Here is a 20,989-nt window from a genome sequence, read left to right on the forward strand (position 1 = left end):
CCAGCCACGTTGTTTGTTGTTTTGTCTTTCTGGAGTGTACTGACTGATGCAATGTAATGACGAAAATCCTTGCTAGAAGCCGGATTCAGATGTTTTGTGAGGCCGGAGTTTCACGACTTGGTTCTTGCTCAGCTCAGCAAATAGCCAGTGGAGAACCACCTGTACCATACCGAACCCTCACACGTCAGATGTGCCAGTGGAGAAGGGGTATTAGTTTCCAGCTGTAGCCTCTGCCCCTGGTTACTGTCCTGTGCTTATTGGAGAGGGTTCACTTTGCAACTCCTTTTAAAGAATTTTTAAAAGCAGCACAACCACAAAGAGGTTACAAAAGCAGTCCACCACTGGGAATTTGATATCTGTTTTGTTATAGCTAATTGTTTTTCTATTGAGTGATCTTTGTATTGTAAATATGTAGTGCCTTTGAGCACCACTTTGTAAATTAATTCTCATGCTGAGTGGATAAAGCTCCCCCTGTTAGCAGTGTCTTCTCTTGTTAAAGTTAAACGTCATCATTCAGTGACCTGTATAAATACACTGTTATCAAGGCTGTGTTTTGAAAGAGTGAGGGAGACACTACTTCAAATAAATAGAGTAACATAGTAATAAGGGAGATGTATATCATCAAGACTAATGACAAATAGTTCCCTTTCAAGTAACCATTATCGTATGGGCGTTTACCTCCTAAAGACCCCGAAACCTGAATAGATATAGCAAAGCTTGCCACCAGTGCCTGTGATGCAGTCATGTTCACCCCCTGAGGACATAATAAGACTGCACGCACAGCTACCTGCATAATTTTTATAGAGGACTGAATCTGATTCACAGACTAGATAAGTACATGTTACTTTCATCTGCATATATTACTCACTATTGTGTATTACGCTATTAAATGCAATATTTTTTTGGTGTTGCATTTGTTTGCTAATTTTATAAGTAATTTTTGCACACGGCCCGTTTGTTACGCCCCGCAGCGGCCTTGTGCCCTATGTGAAGCCGGTGGCTCGAGTCGTCCATTCCCAGGGATCAAGCAACTTGAGTCGGCTGAATTGTGCTCTTCTTACCGGCTACTTCGGTCCTGCTAGTTAAAAATAAAATAACAAATTCTATAATTTATTGTTATTTGAACTGTAATTGTGTGATTTACTGTTTGTGCGAGTTTCTTTCTCGTGGTGTTTTTTTTTTTTTTTAGAAACATGAGCACAGCTGCTTGCAGTCCCCTTGAGAGGAGGTTATGAAGGCTGTTAGGGCTCAGTCTTGTATGCGTTCGGACTGTTTGAGTTTGTCAGAAGCTGTACAGGTGGGCATCCCTGTATGCTGCTCCTTGCAGTAACGCAAACCGAGTAGACCTGTAGGTCACCGACCTGCTCCATTCCCAACCCGATACCCATACTGAACCGAGGGTACCCTACCAAGGGAGAGCAGGAGAATTGCCCGGGGGAAGAGCCCACGTAGGAAACCATCTTCCTCATTATCCTATCCCTATTTTTCTCCTCCTCCTCCTCCAACTCCTTCTCCAAGGAAGAGAAAGAGTCACCGGTCCAAGAGATCGGCGGACTCTGAACATCTGGAGGAACTAGGCAGCTGTTTCCCATCAGGGAACGGTGCTTGCATAGCTGTTGCATGAGTGCGTTGCTCTGCCTGCCCCCCTTGTTCCCTTGGAGCAAAAAGGGACTATAAGCACAGACTGGCAGCAGGATGATATGCTGTCCATCGCCAAAGCGAAGCTGGCTTTCATCTCTGAGGAGGTGGATTCCGACAGCACATTACCTGCTGTTAATCTCTCCCTGTCGGCAGAGCTTCTGCCATTGATTAAGAGAGCCACTCCAATTTTGCAAGTGCCTTGGCCTATATATAAGACCAGGATGAGCCTGCTCCCTCTCCCATAGACCCTTGCCACAGAAGCTAGAGGAGCTGCGTTTGTTGAATAAAAACCTGCTCCGTATCTCCAAACTGAACGGACAGGCTGTGGGCAGAAATCTTGCTGCTTTCAAACCAGCGGCAAACAACTATAGCCAGAGGTGGTCTTGCACAGTACACCCTCTGCACTTGATGGAAAGACTCTACTCCATGTACTTCCTGGTGCCCAAGCAGGATGGTGGCCTCAGACAGGTCAACTTGTATCTGAGTTGACGAAGCTTAAAAATGTTGATCATGTAACAGCTGTTGCAGTCAATCCAGGTGAGATGGCTGGTTCACCACGCTGGACCTCAAGGACGCGTGTTTCCACATCCCCATAAGACCAGGGCACGTGAGGTACCTGCAATTTGCTTTTCAAGGACCAGCATATGAGTTCTGTGTCCTACCATATGGCCTCTCCCTAGCTTCCTGTGTCTCTTCAAAGTGCATGAAAGCTGTCCTGGCCCCATTGAGACTCAGGCATTGGTGTGCTGAATTACCTGGACGACTGGCTCATTTGTGCCCAGTCTCCAGCACAGACTCGTCACCGGCAACCTTCATTGGTTAGGCCTGTCTTTGAATAGTGCAAAGAGCCAACTCACACCTTCGCAGACAGCCTCCTATCTAGGAGTGTGCTTGGACTCCGAATGACAGAGTGCGGAGAATAGTTGCCTGTTTGGCGCTTTTTCAGCTCAATAGAGCATTACAGTAGTGACATTCCAGAGACTTCTGGGCTTGATAGCAGCAGCTTCAGAACCTTCCTTTGGGTCTCCGGCACATGTGCCCTCTCCAAGCCTAGTTCAACACAGGGTTTTTCAGCCCACGTTGAACCCTGGCCAACCTAGTGAAAGTGTATGTTTCACCACTGTCTAAAGGCACTCTTTTTTTTTAATGGACACAGCATGCCTATCTATGCCTAGACGTAGTGCTGAGCAGCGTCACCAGAAGGAAGGTCATCACCACGGACGGGTCTAGCCTCGGCAGGGGTGCTGCATGGAATGGCAGGGTGGTAAGGAACCCCTCTTGGGGTATATGTTCTCCACATAAATATTTTGGAGCTGCAGGCAGTTTATCTGGCCTTGCAGGAGGTTCAAGGGAGATGTGCTTGTCTGGATAGACAACACTACCGTGGTGATTTATATAAACCACCAGGGCGGCCTCAGGTCTCTGTGTAATCCACATGCTTTTGCTGTGGGCTTGCAAGAACCTCTTCTCACTCCGGGCATCACTCCTTCCCTGGCAGATAAACTGGGCAGTGGGCCTCCTCTCAAGAGGAGCTGTCAGCGCCTGAGAATGGAGGCTTCACTCTGAGGTGTTGAGCCTCATTTGAGAGGTTCAGGAGAGCAAAGGTAGATATGTTTTGCCTTCCACGAATTGACCTACTTTCCCCTGTGGTTCTCCATAACAGGAAACAGGGACACGCTGGCGGTTTTAGATGCCTTCCCTTCGCTCACTGTGCTTGTGCTGTGGCTGGAAAAAATCAGGCAGGACCGGGCCAGGGTGCTATTACTAGCCCCTTATTAGCCCAGGAGACTGGTTTTCAGCTCTGATGCAGCTCCTGAACGGCCAGCCATGGAGACTGCCCAAACACCACGACATGCTCAGTCAGGCACGGGGGACTTGTAGCATCCCAATCCGTCGAGCCCATGACTCTGGGTCTGGTCCCTGAATGACTGCATTTGAGCTGTCTGGAGCGTTCTTTTAGGGTCATTGACACCCTGAAAATGCCAGAGCAGCATCCATGCGTTCCCAGTACGGGTACAAATGGGGCTTCTTTTCAGACGTGGTGCTTGCCTCAGAGTTTTGACCTTATGACCTGTCCCATGGCAGTTTTTTATACTGCAGTTTTTGCAGGACCTTTATGATGAGTGGACACCCCCCTCCACTTCAGCTTACTATGTCAAGAGGCTGGACAGCTTCGTGAAGGACATTTTCCCTTGCTGGAGGCTAAACGTGGTGCTTAATGCACTCATGAAGCCTCCATTTGATCCCATGCATTCAGCTGAAATTTTTATCATTTAAAGCGAATTTCTTGCTCTCTATCACTTCCACAAAGCAGGTGAGTGAGATGCAGGCATTCTGTATCACGAAAGCCTGCTTTTTTTTTTTTTTTTTTTTTTTTTTTTTTTTTTTTTTTTTTTTTTTTTTTTTTTTTTTTTTTTTTTTTGAGAGGCCAGTACAAAAGTCACAGTCCATACCAATCCTACCTTCTTGCCGAAGACAATGTCGGCTTTCCCTGTCAGACAGTCTGTGGAATTGGAGGCTTTCTATCCACCTCCTTTCCACTCTAACAGAGAGCGATAGCTCCACATGCTCTGCCCAGTTCAGGCCCTGGAGTATTGTGTTGACAGGACAAACGTTTTGGAGACAGTCTGACCAATTTTTTGTCTGCTATGGGGCAAAGTCCCGTGGTCAAGCCCAGTCTAAGCAGCGACTATCCAACTTGACCCCTCCAGAAAAGCTCACTACCCATTCCACCTGGGGCCTTGCAGCTTTGTAGGCTTTATTTCAAGGTGCACCTCTAAAGGATATATGCAATGCAGTGTTGTGGGCTACTCCCCATACCTTCACTAGGTTCTACATGCTGAATGTTGTGGATCCTCAAAACCTTGGTTTTGCAACTAGTGTTAAGAGCAGCTTCCCAGTCGACCATTACAACACAGGCATAGAGGTAAAATTTTCCCTCAATTTTTCACCCTAGCTACTTGTTACTGGGGTACCGAATGGTAACACACAGGGCAGCCTCTCAGATTAGCCTTACGACGGCTTGGAAAAAAGCACCCATTCAGTAATGGTTACATTTTGTACTTGATAGGGAACATTAAGTTATTATCATAACCCTTTCCCTGAAATAGAAATGTAACCATTAACCTTCAAGGTCGTTGCATCAATTATTTGCAGCAGGCTTGAAGGAAAGGATGCTGAGATCTGTGACTGCAGTACTTTTGATCCCTTGGGGGCGGGGCCCCGACTGCATCAAAGAGCAGCTTTGGAATAAAATATTCAGGTTTCGGGGACTTTAGGAGGTAAATGCTCGTTAGGTAATGGTTACATTTCTTTTTCAGGGAACCAGGGTTATGATGATAACAGTTTAATTTTCTCAATGTTTAATCTTTGCAATTATACATGTTTTTAACTGTTTAGACTGTTCCATGTTCAATGTTTGTAACCAATCAGAAAAGCCATTATAAGAAGCCCTCCATCACTATTGTATAAATGTATCTTTGCAGAAGACTGTGTGCACAGCTTTTCATTGCATATGGAAATGACTGTGAAGAGATATTCAATATGAAATAAACAGGCTTACACTGTACACATAGTACTATGTAAAGTCCTATATTTTTAGAACGGTTAAATGTTTACACTAAACTATAAACCCTGATCTACAGTAAAGTGCTCTGCAGCTCTGTAGAGCTTCCAGCAGGTTCCTCGCGCTGTGTATCTTTGTGTCTACAGTAAATACTCTGCAGCTCTCAAGAGCTCCCAATAGGTTCCTCATGCTGTGTGTTTGTTTTGCAGTGTATGTTGTAGAGGAGCGGAGACGGGATGACTCTGGGGATAGCACCTGCCTCACTGCCTGCTGGACTGCCCTGTGCTGCTGCTGTCTCTGGGACATGCTCACCTAGACAAGCCAGGATGTCAGCACATCACATGGGCCTTCTCCCTGGAGGAGCCTCCTCTGCTCGCACTCAGCTCAATACACTGCAGACAATGCTCCCTCCAGCCCTCCATGGCACATGAATGTTGTCCACATGTGGTGGCCATGGTTCTATTCTACCTTGATTTTTATAGATACACTCTTTCTTTTAATCTTTAAGTTTCTAATCATGTTTAGGTTGTTATTATTATTATTATTATTATTGTTGTTATTAGGCAAATGTGTGTGCAATTTATTATTTTCTGCCAAAGTCTTTATTAAAGGAATACATATTTTAAATTAACTACCCTTTTTAATATTTATATTCCTAGAATGGAAGTCTATATAAAATTTAAATGAATTATAGTTGCCTATGCCACAACTCCAGAATTACATAATAAATAAATGATTGACAAATTCTTCCATTTAAGTGTTTTTTTCACAGCTATCGGCAGTGTTCTGAATGAGCTGTAAGCAAGACACATTTTGGGATACGGAGAACACTGCATTACAATAATCAATTCTAGATGAAGCACAAAGGCATGGCATTAAGTCCTCTTGGCCATCGGAGGTCCATTTTACCTCAAATGATACTTTAGTGATAATAATATTTATATTATATATATATATATAATATAATGCATACGTAAATACATCGCGTTACATTTTATACAAAGTAAGTCATATTATATAGGTACATTTTATATATATATATTAGTAAATATATATATGTACATGTATGCATAGCAGCAAAAAAAGAACAAAGCACAATACATTTGCACAATACATTTGTTTTGGCATGTCACACATACAACAGCCACAATCAGACAATTTTAAATAAAAGATTTAAATAGCACTATACACATTAATAAAATAAAAGGAGAAATTTCAAAGTTACATTAAAACCTACTAAGATAACAAAGCCATTTTATAAAAGTGCTTTTTTAGCCTTGACTTGAAAACTGTAATGGTCCCAGCATCCCTGACACACGAAGGCAGAGCATTCCATAACTTAGGAGCGCTGCATGAAAAAGCCCTCACTCCTCTCATGTTGCTTTTGTTGACCCTAGGAATAACCAGAAGCCCTGGATTATGTGTTCTCAGTACATTTTGGAAGATACGGAGTCAGTAACTCCTGCAAATAACTAGGTGCTAATCCATTCAGGGCTTTGTAATTTAACATCAAAATCTTAATCTATTACATACTTCACAAGGAGCCAGTGTAAAACGGGCAATATTTTCCTGGTTTTAGTTAGAATTCTAGCGGTGGTATTCTGAACCAGCTGCAAGCTGGATACCACACGTTTTGGGACACTAGAAAAAAGTGTCCAATAATCAATTCTAGATGAAACAAAGGCATGCATTAGTCTCTCGGCAGATATGGAAATAATTGGTCCAAGTTTGGCTATATTTCTCAAATGGTAAAAATATACTTTAGTAAGTTCCCTAATATGAGTCTCAGATGAGAGGTCAGGATCAATGATGACCCTCAAACTCTTAATTTCTAATTTAAGTTTTGATGGGAGACTGCAAGGGTGAAGCTCATGTAATCCCACATTTCCTTTTAGTTGGTTCTGTGAGCCCAATAGCATAACCTGTTTTATCTGAATTCAACATTAAAAAGTCTTGAGACATCCAACAGTTGATGTCTGCAAGGCAAACAGCTAATAGCACACCAGCAGAAGTATTTCCTAGCTTTAAAGACAAATACAGTGGCTTGCAAAAGTATACAGACCCCTGACCAATTCTCTCATATTACTGAATTACAAATGGTACATTGAAATTTCGTTCTGTTTGATATTTTATTTTAAAACACTTAAAATCAATTATTGTAAGGTGACATTGGTTTTATGTTGGGAAATATTTTTAAGAAAAATAAAAAACTGAAATATCTTGCTTGCATAAGTATTCAACCCCCACACATTAATATTTGGTAGAGTCACCTTTCACTGCAATAACAGCTTTAAGTCTTTTGGGGTAAGTATGTACCAGCTTTGCACACAGTGTCGGAGTGATTTTGGCCCATTGGCAGATTTGCTCCAGGTTGTTCAGGTTGCTTGGACGACGCTTGTGGACCGCAATTTTCAAATAGTGCCACAGATTCTCAATGGGATTGAGATCAGGACTTTGACTGGGCCACTATAGGACATTCACCTTTTTGTTCTTGAGCCACTCCAATGTTGCTTTGGCCTTGTGCTTGGGATCATTGTCCTGCTGAAAGGTGAATTTCCTCCCAAGCTTCAGTTTTTTAGCGGACTGAAGCAGATTCTTTTGCAGTATTTTCCTGTATTTTGCTCCATCCATTCTTCCTTCAATTGTGAAAAGATGCCCAGTCCCTGCTGATGAGAAGCATCCCCACAGCATGATGCTGCCACCACCATACTTCATCTAGGGATGGTGTGTCTTGAGGCATGGGCAGTGTCAGGTTTGCATCACACATAGTGCTTTGAGTTTTGGCCAAAAAGCTCTATCTTGGTCTCATCTGACCACAAAACCTTTTCCCACATCGCAGCTGGGTCACTCTCATGCTTTCTGGCAAACTCCAGACATGCTTTCAGATGGTACTTTTTGAGTAACGGCTTCTTTCTTGCCACCCTCCCATACAGGCCAGTGTTATGCAGAGCTCTTGATATGGTTGACTGGTGCACCATTACTCCACTCCCAGCCACTGAACTCTGCAGCTCCTTCAGAGTGATTGTTGGCCTCTCTCTGGCTTCTCTCACAAGTCTCCTCCTTGTTTGAGCGTTGAGTTTTGAGGGACAGCCTTTTCTTGGCAGTGCCTGGGTGGTGTGATGCAGCTTCTACTTCCTGATTATTGATCCGACTGTGCTCACTGGGATATCCAAACACTTGGATATTATTTTGTACCCTTTCCCTAATCTATGCATTTGTATTACTTTAACTTCTGTAGAATGCTTTTTGGTCTTCATTTTGCTTCAGATTCACAGCCTTACTAATGATCCTTCAACAGTGGGGTTTTTATCCAGAAAATGTGACAGGAACTTTAATGGTTCACAGGTGGAGGCCAATGGTAAGGTAATTGTGTCCTCGTTAGGGCAATTTCTTTCATCGGTGCAAACTGGGAGCTTCCACAGCAGGGGTTGAATACTTATGTAAACAAGATATTTCAGTTTTTTATTTTTCTTAAAAATATTTACCAACATAAAACCAATGTCACCTTACAATAATTGATTCTGAGTTTCAGTGTTTAAACATAAAATATCAAACAGAACGAAATTTCAATGTACCATTTGTAATTCAGTAATATGAGAGAATTGGTCAGGGGTCTGAATACTTTTGCAAGGCACTGTATAGGATCGGAGTATCATCGGTGTAACAATGGAAGTTCACTCCATGTCTGCGGATAATGTCTTCTAAAGGTAACGCATATAAGAAAGGACCGCAAATGCAGCCCTGTGGAACACTGCAGACAATTTCATACAATGCCTGATCTCGGCTCCCCAGAAGAGACAAACTGAAAACGATCAGAAAAACCTGAACCAAGGCCGGACACCTGACAATCCCACTGAGCTTTCAAGACCATTCAATAACATGGAGTGGTCCACAGTATCAAAAGCAGCACTTCGACGTAGGAGAATTAAAATTGATGGAAAGTCTGAGTCAAATCATTCGCTTCTCTAACAAGGGCCGTCGTGATATATCAGCATGAATCCAGATTGACATTTTTCACATACACTATTAAAGAGCGTGAAATGTGTGTAATTGTATTGTCTCTGTTCACAGCATTCGAGCTAGGAAACTAACAGCTGCTGTGCATTGCAAGTCTACTGGAGGTGGTGTTTCTCTTGTGCAGGGATGATGATTAGTTGAATACAGGATTCACCCTGATGGACCCTAATGGAAATATATTCCTTAGTTCAAACTGAGCTCCTCCTCTTCACAATGGTCAGGTCTGTTGCACAGGCTGTGCTGCTGAACAGTGTGTTTGTTTTGAAACTGATACCCAACAAGTTCATTTAACCTGGACTTGACTTGTTTGTACAGTGTAGGAGTTCAGGAAATTATGACATGGTGTGCTAAATTATTATTAATCAGTACAATGCACAAACACACAGTATATGAACTGCAGCATGCGGTTGCTGAAAGCCTTAGCGCTGTGTGTTTGAGAGTTTTTTCTAGATCTGTGTCTAAAATCCACTATAGACACTAAAGAAAGGAATGCTTTGGCTTCATTGGCAGGGCTGAGTATCGAAGGTTGCGGCGCACAGAAACTCACTCTAACAGGAATTGATAAGTGTACTATCATGAATGCCTTCCATCCAGAGTATGTAAAAATGTAGGTGTGGCAAACAAGTGGTTCTGTATATTCACCTGTATCTTCATCTATTCAAAATGCTCAATCAGAGAAGGTAAAACTCAACTTCGATCAGATAAATAAAAAGTTTGCAGAATATTCCTCTAGCCTGCATAAATCAGATCTACTTATCAAGACTCGATATGAATCTAAATCTAAACTGCAGTAAGACTTAAATCACAGCCACATAGATAAACCAATGAGATAAACCAGTGAGGCAGGTAAACCAGTTAGATAGATAAACCAGTGAGACAGGTAAACCAGTGAGATAGGTAAACCAGTAAGACAGGTAAACTAGTGAGACACGTAAACCAGTGAGATAGATAAACCAGTGAAGCAGGTAAACCAGTGAGACAGGTAAACCAGTGAGATAGACAAAACAGTGAGACAGATAAACCAGTGAGATATCTGAACTGGCCGGAGAGGAGCTGGCCGTTTTTTTTTAGCTGTGCTCCGGAGCAGAGCTGGATTCAAGCTCACCAGAGTGCTCCGGAGCCCGAAGCCAGAGCTGAGGTCCTGGATCTGCTCCACTCTCTCCTACCTTATATTAAACACTCTGATATAGTAAGTCCAGTTTGCTTGAATTAACAGAATATGTAACTTCATAGGTATTGTTATGTGTTGGGGGTGATGAAATAAAAGCATTTCTCACACCAGCTATTAGTAAATAACACATTATTTTTATTTATTTGACTCCTGTAAGACCTTCCCTTTCTTAGTTCCACAGCTGATTCTATCATTACAGTGCACATCTCTTGTAAAACACTTGCAGAAGAAAGCAATTCTATTTTCACACTACACTCTTCTAAGTATTTTCAAATTATGTCATTTTAACCAAACCCTTGCTCTGCCTAAATTCACCTCATTTTACAGCAATCTGTTTTCAGAAATTATGTCCTGACTTTTGATTGTCCAAAAGTTGGTTGCCAGGGAGTTAAGATCACCTGCTAGAGTCATGGGGCCCCCTGCACTGAATTGCTTCAGAAGATAAGGCCTCTTTCTGACCAACTCCCAAATCACTCACTCCAGCACAGTTTCACTACTTGTTTACTTAAAATGAGAAACTTGTTTTTCCACTTTTGAGTGACAATCCCATTAGCCCAACCCCCAAATGCTTCAGTTTAACATATTGCATCAATACCACTTCAGTGTTCTCCATATCAACATGGCACAGGAAGAGCAAACTGAGGAATGTTATAAAGATGTTGTTTTCAACATTTACAGCAGGGCAAAACACAATATAAGCTGTGCCATGAGAATCTGAGTGAGAAGTCTTTCAATCAGAAAAGGCACCTGGAAAGACATCTCTCAAATATTCACAAAAAAAAAAATACTTCAGGAGCAAGACAAAAAGAAGAAACAGCAACCTCAGCTAAAAGATTTTTTTTAAAATGCCATCTGGGAGTTTGAAAATGTCATCAGAAAAAAAATGAGATGTTGACAAAGCTATACTGGAGTGGATTGCTCTTGATCTGTAGAAACACCTTCATTTAGGTAAGAAATTGTAAATCATCGCACTTTATTATGTTAAAGATCTTTTTTTATTTAATAAATATGCCCAGTATGGAGAAACACATGTAAGGAATAAACCACGACAGGCCGTGCTGTTCCCATCATATACCCCACCCCAGAAGTGGTATATACCATCGGAACCGCACAGCCCAAAGTGGTTTATATCGCTTACAGCACGGCTACCTGTCATTTGTGGGAAGAAAAAAAATTAAAATAATTAAAACACGTTTAAATTAAGACAAAACCAGAAACTTTTATTGCGTATACATCCACAGTGTAATATGTCCCAAATTTAATTTAATTTAATTAATTGTTCGCTTATTAAAAATAAATTGCACAAGTTAATTTATTGTAAATTTCTGCATCGAAAGTGCCATCTCACTAGAAACTAGAGTACTTACCACAAGCTGTGATGATGGGTGGAGTTTCAAATGACACTAGATCTTGAAGTAAGTTTGTGAACTCGTTGTATGGAAGGCACGCATATTCTAATACATTTTCATCCTTTTGGATATATGTTTGAAAATATGTTTTAGTTAGTTGTCAGAAACCCTCGCGTCCAAGTTATCCCAGACTAAGTTGACAATCGAACTAAATTTTACGCACCAATCAGAACCTCAGTTTCCTGCAGATGTTTAAAATCCAGGCCAGTAATTCGGGGGGTCATGTCTGGCCTTGTCGTTACCTGCTTTTCTAAAAGTTTTCCTAACTGACGTGAATACATTACTGCTCGTTTTAAACTCGCTGTCAGCAGAGATGTTAAAACTTTTACTGTTAAAATATGTGTTTAGTCCAGCTCAGCGTTGTAAAACATGACTGAATACTGGTCGCCAGTTGAACTTCTTGCACTGGCATAAAATTCCCTTATGTTGTTGAGATTTTTTTAACTTATATCCATAAAATGAATGTCCATATTATTTTTTTTTAAGTACATTAACCAGCCCATGCTGTAGTTTCTTTTTTCAATCTTTTTTTTCTTCTTTTTCATTTAGCTGTTCCTCATCTACTGTTCTGTGTCTACTCTTGCTGGTGCACTTATTTTATTTATTTATTATTTTCAGATGTGACGAAGTCTTACCTATTTCAGAAAGCTGAGTCTTTTGTAACAGTTAACTTTGTTTTGTAACTAATAAACAATAAATGGCAGTTTTGTTGGATTTTAGCAAACAGTGGTGCGTGGTGATTTCTTTCATTTTGAGCGGCTCTAAATTGGTATGCCGTATTGTACTATATATATATATATATATATATATATATATATATATATATATATATATATATATATACAGTACTGTGCAAAAGTTTTAGGGAGTGAACAGAAGAAAAATTTACATCAAATACATATTTGGTGTGACCACCCTTTGCCTTCAAAGCAGCATCAATTCTTCTAGGTACACTTGCACAAAGTCAGGGATTTTGTAGGCATATAGTCAGGTGTATGATTAAACAATTATACCAAACAAGTGCTAATGATCATCAATTCAATATGTAGGTTGAAACACAATCATTAACTGAAACAGAAACAGCTGTGTAGGAGGAATAAAACTGGGTGAGGAACAGCCAAACTCAGCTAACAAGGTGAGGTTGCTGAAGACAGTTTACTGTCAAAAGTCATACACCATGGCAAGACTGAGCACAGCAACAAGACACAAGGTAGTTATACTGCATCAGCAAGGTCTCTCCCAGGCAGAAATTTCAAGGCAGACAGGGGTTTCCAGATGTGCTGTCCAAGCTCTTTTGAAGAAGCACAAAGAGACGGGCAACGTTGAGGACCATAGACGCAGTGGTCGGCCAAGGAAACTTACTGCAGCAGATTAAAGACACATCATGCTTACTTCCCTTCGCAATTGGAAGATGTCCAGCAATGCCATCAGCTCAGAATTGGCAGAAAACAGTGAGACTCTGGTACACCCACTCTACTGTCCGGAGAAGTCTGGTCAGAAGTGGCCTTCAAGGAAGACTTGCGGCCAAAAGGCCATACCTCCAAGGCCAAGTAACTCAACTATGCATTAAAACACAGGAACTGGGGTGCAGGAAAATGGCAGCAGGTGCTCTGGACTGATGAGTCAAAATTTGAAATATTTGGCTGTAGCAGAAGGCAGTTTGTTAGCTGAAGAGCTGGAGCGGTACATGAATGAGTGTCTGCAGGCAACAGTGAAGACTGGCGGAGGTTCCTTGCATGTTTGGGGCTGCATTTCTGCAAATGGAGTTGGGGATTTGGTCAGCATGAATGGTCTTCTCAATGCTGAGAAGTACAGGCAGATACTTATCCATCATGCAATACCATCAGGGAGGCATCTGATTGGCCCCAAATTTATTCTGCAGCATGACAACGACCCCAAACATACAGCGGAAGTCATTAAGAACTATCTTCAGCGTAAAGAAGAACAAGGAGTCCTGCAAGTGATGGTATGGCCCCAACAGAGCCCTGATCTCAACATCATTGAGTCTGTCTGGGATTACATGAAGAGAGAGAAGCAACTGAGGCTTCCTAAATCCACAGAAGAACTGTGGTTAGTTGTCCAAGATGTTTGGGCCAACCTACCTGCCGAGTTCCTTCAAAAACTGTGTGCAAGTGTACCTAGAAGAATTGATGCTGTTTTGAAGGCAAAGGGTGGTCACACCAAATATGGATTTGATGTAGATTTTTCTTCTGTTCACTCATTTTGTTAATTGATAAATATAAACTATTAACATGTCTATTTTTTGAAAGCATTCTTACTTTACAGCATTTTTTCACACCTGCCTAAAACTTTTGCACAGTACTGTGTGTGTGTGTATATATATATATATATATATATAATATATATATATATATATATATATATATATATATATATATATATATATATATATATATATATATATATTGTGCCATGAAAAAGTATTTGCCCCCTGTCTGATTTTCTGCATTTTTGCACATTTTTCATATTGAGTTTGATCAGATCTTTTTGTAGGTTGTAGTAGTATATAGAGGGAGTCTGAGAGAAAAAATGACACCAAAGTTCGGTGCTTCTTTAATTTGTTTGGTGTGCACGATAATCAAACATGCAATCTTCAGGTGTGAAAAAGTTATTGCCCTCCTGTAACAAAGTGCCCGCCCCTGTGTATATTATCTGTTATGTGTTGCGTGTGGTGTGTTTAAATGTTGGTGTATAGACATTGGTACACGGGATATAAACGGGTCTGTGTAACACGAGTGTTTAAAATGTATATGTGTATTTAGGCACGAGGATTGCACAGCACTTCACGTGCAAGTAAAATGTAGTAATATGTGAGCACGGGGAATTGCACTTTATTAATTCACGTGCTGGGATTCAAGTGAATAATTAATTGGTAATTGAATCCCAGCACAATAGTATATATAGATGCACGTTGTCACATACTGCGGGTGGGTGTTCGGTGAGCGGAGAACGGGATTGGAGACGGAGGAAATAAGTAAAGTAATAATAATAACGAAGTATCTGCTCACCGTGTTTGTTAAGTTTAGTCTGTTTTCGTTTGTCTTTATTTTGGCGTAGAGTGCCGTGTCCTGTGTTTTTCGTGTTTGTGTAAACCTTTTATTTTGTATTAAACCGGCGCCAACAGGCGTCTTCATCATTTCATTTCATCCGTCCTGTGTTGTGTGTATTGCATTACCTTTCCTGGTTCTGATGCCGCCCACTTCGGCCGTCTCTGTGACACCTCCTAGTTAACTCAACCCAATTAAATGGATAATTAGGGTCAGCTGTTTGAATACTTTGGTTAACAATCAGGCCTGATTTGGGCCAGCCCTGCCCAATATAAATCTAACTAACTTTGGCCCTTACCATCAGAGTGAAGTTGTCAACACATAGGTTCTAGAGGCACATCATGCCACGATCAAAAGAAATTCCGGAAAAAAAGTTGTTGATGCCTATCAGTTTGGAAAGGGTTACAAAGCCATTTCTAAGGCTCACAGTCTCCACCAAACCACAGTCAGAGCCATATTGTCCAAATGGAGAAAGTTTGGGACAGTAGTGAATCTTCCCAGGTGTGGCCGTCCTGCCAAAATCTCTCCAAGAGCAAGGAGCAAAATCGTCCAGGAAGTCACAAAGAACCCTAGAACAACATCCAGGGATCTGTAAGCCTCTCTCACCTTGGATAAGATCAGTGTTTGTGACTCCACCATCAGAAAGACAAAAATGGGATTCATGGCAAGGCAGAAACCACTGCTCACTAAGAAGAACATGAATGCTCATTTCAAGTTTGCCAAAAAGCACCTCTGGATGATCCTCAAGAATTCTGGAACAATATTCTATGGACAGATGAGTCGAAGTGGAACTTTTTGGCCAACATGGGCCCCATTATGTTTGGGAAAAACCAAACACTGTATTCCACAGTAAGAATCTCATACCAATGGTCAAGCATGTTGGTGGTAGTGTCATGATTTGGGGATGCTTTGCTGGACCTGGACGACTTGCCATCATTGAAGGAACCATGAATTCTGCTCTTTATCAGAGAATTCTACAGGAGAATGTCAGGCCATCCGTCTGTGAGCTGAAGCTGAAGTGCAGCTGGGTCATATAGCAAGGCAATGATCCGAAACACACAAGCAAGTCTACATCAGAATGGTTGAAGAACAAGAAATTTAAAGTTTTGGAAAGGCCTATTCAAAGTCCAGACCTAAACCCCATTGAGATGTTGTGGCAGGACCTGAAACAAACATTTTATGCTTGAAAACCCACAAATGTCATTCAGTTGAAGCAGTTCTGCATGAAGGAGTGGGCCAAAATTCTTCCATGAATACTCTTGCTGTGAGAGACTGATCAATAACTACAGGAAGCGTTTGGTTGCAATTATTGCTGCTAAAGGTGGCATAACAAGTTATTGAGTCTGTGGAGTGTCCCGCCCCTTGGTTTATTATTGTTTTTATTTATGTATTAACGCGACAGCGAAAGCTGTCAGATATTATTATTTATTATTATTATGTATTTTTTTGGCCGGACGAGCGAGATACCGTCCGCCAGGTTATTGTTTTTATTTTTGAAAACCTCGTGAGGATGCGTGACTGATCAGCTACTGATCATTTAACTAGCTGACAGTGACGCATCCTTATTTAATCTTGCGCAGACTGTGGCCGAGGGGTAATAAGGTAATTTAATTAATAGCTAGTTAACCCCTTGGCCAGAATATAAAAGCCGGCAGCTGTCTGCACTCAAGGTGGAGTGTAAGAGTGAGGAGAAGTGTAAGTCTGTGCGAGAGGTTTTAAAACTAAACTAAAAACAATTGCTATACATGCTGGCTAAAACCCAGAAGGATACTTGTTTGTTTTGTTCACTGCGGTTTTGTTTATTATTTGTTTATTTATTTGGACATTGCGCCCTTTGTTTTGTTTGTGTGTTTTATTTGTTTAAGTCTTTAGTTTTCTATTATTATTATTTAATAAAACACTGATCTTCCCTGTGCCTCAGTTTCACTCACTACTTCCTGAGTCTGTTTCTGGTCTGACATCACCACTGCAAGCCATCCTGGTCACAGAGTCTAAGGGGGCGATTACGTTTTCACAACGCTCTGAGTTCCAGGACATTGATGTGGGCTGAGGCCCATGGCCCTGTCCACACTTCACGGGTGCCCATACCGTTCCAGACTGTTCCCCAACTATGGTTGGAGGCATCTGTGGTGATTACTTCCCTCCGGAAGATGGGACCCATCATCATCCCTTGGCAAAGGTTGGAGGGGTTCCTCCACCAGTGCAGAGTTCTCCAACAGGACTGAGATACCATCAGCCTGCGATGTCTGTCTTGCTGCAGGTGGAGCGTAAACAAGTTGAACCAGGCCTGAAAAGGCCTTTGATGGAGTAGGCCCAAGGGAAGGGCCTGCGAGGCGGCAGCCATCAACCAAAGTATGCGCTGACACAGCACCATGCTCACTCTCTCTCTCAACCTGAAAAGGGAGATGCAAGACTTTATTGCGGCAACTCTCTGAGTTGTCAGTGACGCCTTCACGGAGTCCAGATGGAGGTCTGGGAAATCCGAGTGTTGGGACGGCGTGAAACGGCACTTCTGCAGGTTTAACCTAAGACTGAGCCCATGAAGGTGGTCCATGACCAATGCTGTATGCTCCAACGCTTGCTCCAGTGACTGAGCACAGACGAGCCAGTTGTCTAGGTAGTTCTTCAGTCAAACGCCCTGAACCCGCAAGGGCTCCAGAATAGTGTCCGTGCGCGTGGAGCAAGTGCGGGGAGCAAGGGACAGGCCAAAGTGAAGTACGCAGTACTTGTAAAACCTGACCTGGAATGCGAAACGGAGATACTTCTAGTGCTCTGGCCTGATAGGGATGTGAAAATACGCATCCTTCAGGTCCACAGTGGTGAACCAGTCACCCTGTCGAATTGCCTGAATGATTTGCCGGTGCGTGAGCATCTTGAAACTTAACACCCGAAGGTGCTTGTTCAGAAGTCTCAGGTCCAAGATAGGACGGAACCCACCGTCCTTCTTGGATTCTAGGAAGTATTTTTAATAGAAACCCTCCCTGCTAGAGGGAGGGTCTATTTCGGAAATGGTATGCTTGGAAAGAAGCTTCTCCTTCTTCTTGGAGCGTAGCAAGATTCCTGGCTTCAGCCACCAAGCCTGGTGCTGAAGCAGGGTTCCTCCATGTAGACTGAACTTCCCAAACAAATTCGGGGAAGGGAGTCAAGGCCCTGTGCCAAGTGAGCTTGGCTGAAGGGAACCAGGAGCTCTGGGGCTCCTTGTCTTGTGGCCATTCCACCCCTAGACGACACTCAGCTCTCTCTATCAGAGCCTCGAAGCAAGGTCCTTGCATCATAGGCTCCCATTCCAGTTTGTTCAGCGAATTGCAAGAGCGAAACTCTGAGGGCTGAGTGAAGTCCTCCCTGTCCCCAGAAGCCTTCAGGGAGAGGACGTCCTCGTTTTAGTGCAGCTCCTCCTAAGTAGCTGGGTCCATGACCAGAACCGATGGAGGGACCGGTCTCCTAAGGGCCATAGTAGCTTCAGGAGCTGTGGCCGGCACAGCAGGGGCAGCGACTGGTAATCTGCACAGCATGAGCTGCTGCTGCCCCATTATCACCTGCATAAACTTGCCAATCTGGTCCATGAGGGCCGAGATTCCAGAATCAGTCCGACAGTCCCTATCAGGGGAGCCTTGTCATTTGGGGGCTAGTGAACGTCTCCGTCTGAACTCTGCAAGTAGGAGAGCAAGATCAACGTTCAGGTAAGGGCAACATAGAGAGTTGCAAACGGACTGGGGAGAGGGCCGAGACCCCCGAGGGGAGAATGGACTCTGAGTGACAACCCTTACTAAAGGGAGACACAAGTCCCATTGCCCTATTTGCTCTGGCCTTCAACACCCGCTTCTGGAATTTTGCACAGATAGCGCAGATAGTCAGGGCCCATAAAGGAGACGCAGCATTCATGTGAATCCATCCATGGCATCCTGTGCCCACAGGTAATGCAATCATGGAACGCTGGCATTGTGCACTGGCACGAGACCGTACTGCCCGGTGCCGGTACAGCAGTGAACAAAAAATGCACAGGCACAGGAGTGCCCAAAATGGCTATTTTAACTAGACACCTGACATAAAAAGTGGTGTTGCTATTCCAGTAACATAAATCTTAAGTAACTTTATTTTCTGTACTCGCAGTGTGTCTACATTACATTGCACCCCACTTTCTATGTGGATATAAACTATATTTTTTTGTGCTGGATACGGCACTTTTAGCTTTTAATTAAGTACAGAAAAAGTTAGTTCTTTATCAGTAGCATTAATTATACAATGCAAACATGGATGGATAAAAAGAAAATAAACAATAAAATAAATGATGCACACAGTTTAACTTATTTAATGAAATTATATTTATTGTACTGCATTTTTATTGCATATACATATAACACATACAATTAATACAATTTAAAGTGGATATTTAATGTAGATTACAATATAACAGTGAAAATATATATGACAAATTATTGGTCTATAAAGTCTAATTTAAGCACACTTCAGTCCGAGAACAGAAGCAACACACAATGTTATCACAGTTAATTAGGACTGTGCCTGTTGGTTTGTTATCTCCCTGGTCCCAGGCAGATGAGTTGTTGAATTGGGTTGCAAAGTTCAGTACACAAAGCAGGTTATCATACAAACAGGGTCTCACCACTGGTAGAGTAGTCCAAACAATCCAAGTCATGCACAGGTATTCAGTATTTCCTTTGTTCGCCTTCTCTCTTAAACCAATCCAACAAAGCTGTCTCACCTCCAAACACACACTCCCTTAATGAAGTTTTAGCTGTCCTTTAAATACAGATGGCTGAGGTTTGATTGGCCTATTAACGCCCCGTTAACAACCCATTAGCACCTTATAACATTCCTCCCAAGACACCTGTCTCCAGGTAGTTTTCCCCGTCGACCATTTTGTGACTGTCAGACATTTTGTGTTCAGTGTTCGGCCATTTTGTGTGAGGACACAATCCCGACAAAATGTGTCCATGTGTGTCTGACACAGCTTTAATCAGCAGTAATGCATGAAAGCAGTGGGCTGATCTGCTAGCTTATCCTGGTGTGACATCACGGATACATCCGGGTAGTTAGACTTTGAACAGCAGCACCCATTTCAAAGTTGTTTTTTATGCACTTAGCGTTAAAACCAACACATCAAAACTACAGAGATACGTGTATTGACATTCCAACAGTACCATACAAGTGAATTCTGGAATTTTGCGCAGATAGCGCAATAGTCTCTGTCAGCTAAAGCTGACGTAGCATGGTCAGGGCCCAGTCAGGAGACGCAGCATTCATGCGAATCCACCCGTGGCATCCACTGCCCACAGGTAATGAAATCATGGAATGCTGGCATTGTGTAATGGCATGGGAGTGCACAAAAAATACACAGGCACTGGAGTGCACGGGCTGGTGCTGGTAACACAGGCAGGGGGGTGCACAGGAGCGCACTGCCCGGTGCCAGTACAGTAGTGTACAAAAAATGCACAGGCATGGCAGTGTATGGGCCGGTGCCAGTACCACAGGAACATAAGGACATAAGAACATAAGAACATAAGAAAGTTTACAAACGAGAGGAGGCCATCTGGCCCATCTTGCTCGTTTCGTTGTTAGTAGCTTATTGATCCCAAAATCTCATCAAGCAGCTTCTTGAAGGATCCCAGGGTGTCAGCTTCAACAACATTACTGGGGAGTTGATTCCAGACCCTCACAATTCTCTGTGTAAAAAAGTGTCTCCTCTTTTTTGTTCTGAATGCCCCTTTTTCTAAACTCCATTTGTGACCCCTGGTCCTTGTTTCTTTTTTCAGGCTGAAAAAGTCCCTTGGGTCGACACTGTCAATACCTTTTAGAATTTTGAATGCTTGAATTAGGTCGCCACGTAGTCTTCTTTGTTCAAGACTGAACAGATTCAATTCTTTTAGCCTGTCTGCATATGACATGCCTTTTAAGCACGGAATAATTCTGGTTGTTCTTCTTTGCACTCTTTCTAGAGCAGCAATATCTTTTTTATAGCGAGGTGACCAGAACTGCACACAATATTCAAGATGAGGTCTTACTAGTGCATTGTACAGTTTTAACATTACTTCAATGATTTAAATTCAACACTTTTCACAATGTATCCGAAGCATCTTGTTAGCCTTTTTTATAGCTTCCC

General features: G+C 42.3%; 1 protein-coding gene and 1 long non-coding RNA gene across 6 annotated transcripts in view; both read left to right on the plus strand.

Moving 5' to 3' along the window:
- The window catches only part of LOC121324376 (cysteine-rich and transmembrane domain-containing protein 1-like), a 52,130-nt gene extending 46,330 nt beyond the window's left edge, over positions 1-5,800 (plus strand). For 3 of the 4 annotated variants that reach the window (XM_041266130.1, XM_041266132.1, XM_041266131.1), the window contains exon 3: positions 5,416-5,799. In XM_041266130.1, the coding sequence (XP_041122064.1) occupies positions 5,416-5,522 (107 nt within the window). In that variant the 3' untranslated portion in view covers positions 5,523-5,799. Of the gene's footprint in view, positions 1-5,415 lie in introns of all 4 variants that reach the window. The other variant, XM_041266129.1, reaches the window with a different exon arrangement.
- Positions 5,801-9,208: 3,408 nt separating this feature from the next.
- Positions 9,209-20,989, plus strand: part of LOC121324801 — a 47,884-nt gene continuing 36,103 nt past the window's right edge. The window contains exon 1 of one of the 2 annotated variants that reach the window (XR_005951282.1): positions 9,209-11,342. This is a non-coding gene — a long non-coding RNA (uncharacterized LOC121324801). The remainder of the gene's footprint in view (positions 11,343-20,989) is intronic. The other variant, XR_005951281.1, reaches the window with a different exon arrangement.

Source organism: Polyodon spathula, chromosome 12, assembly GCF_017654505.1.
Source record: "Polyodon spathula isolate WHYD16114869_AA chromosome 12, ASM1765450v1, whole genome shotgun sequence".
NCBI classification, from domain to species: Eukaryota; Metazoa; Chordata; class Actinopteri; order Acipenseriformes; family Polyodontidae; genus Polyodon; species Polyodon spathula.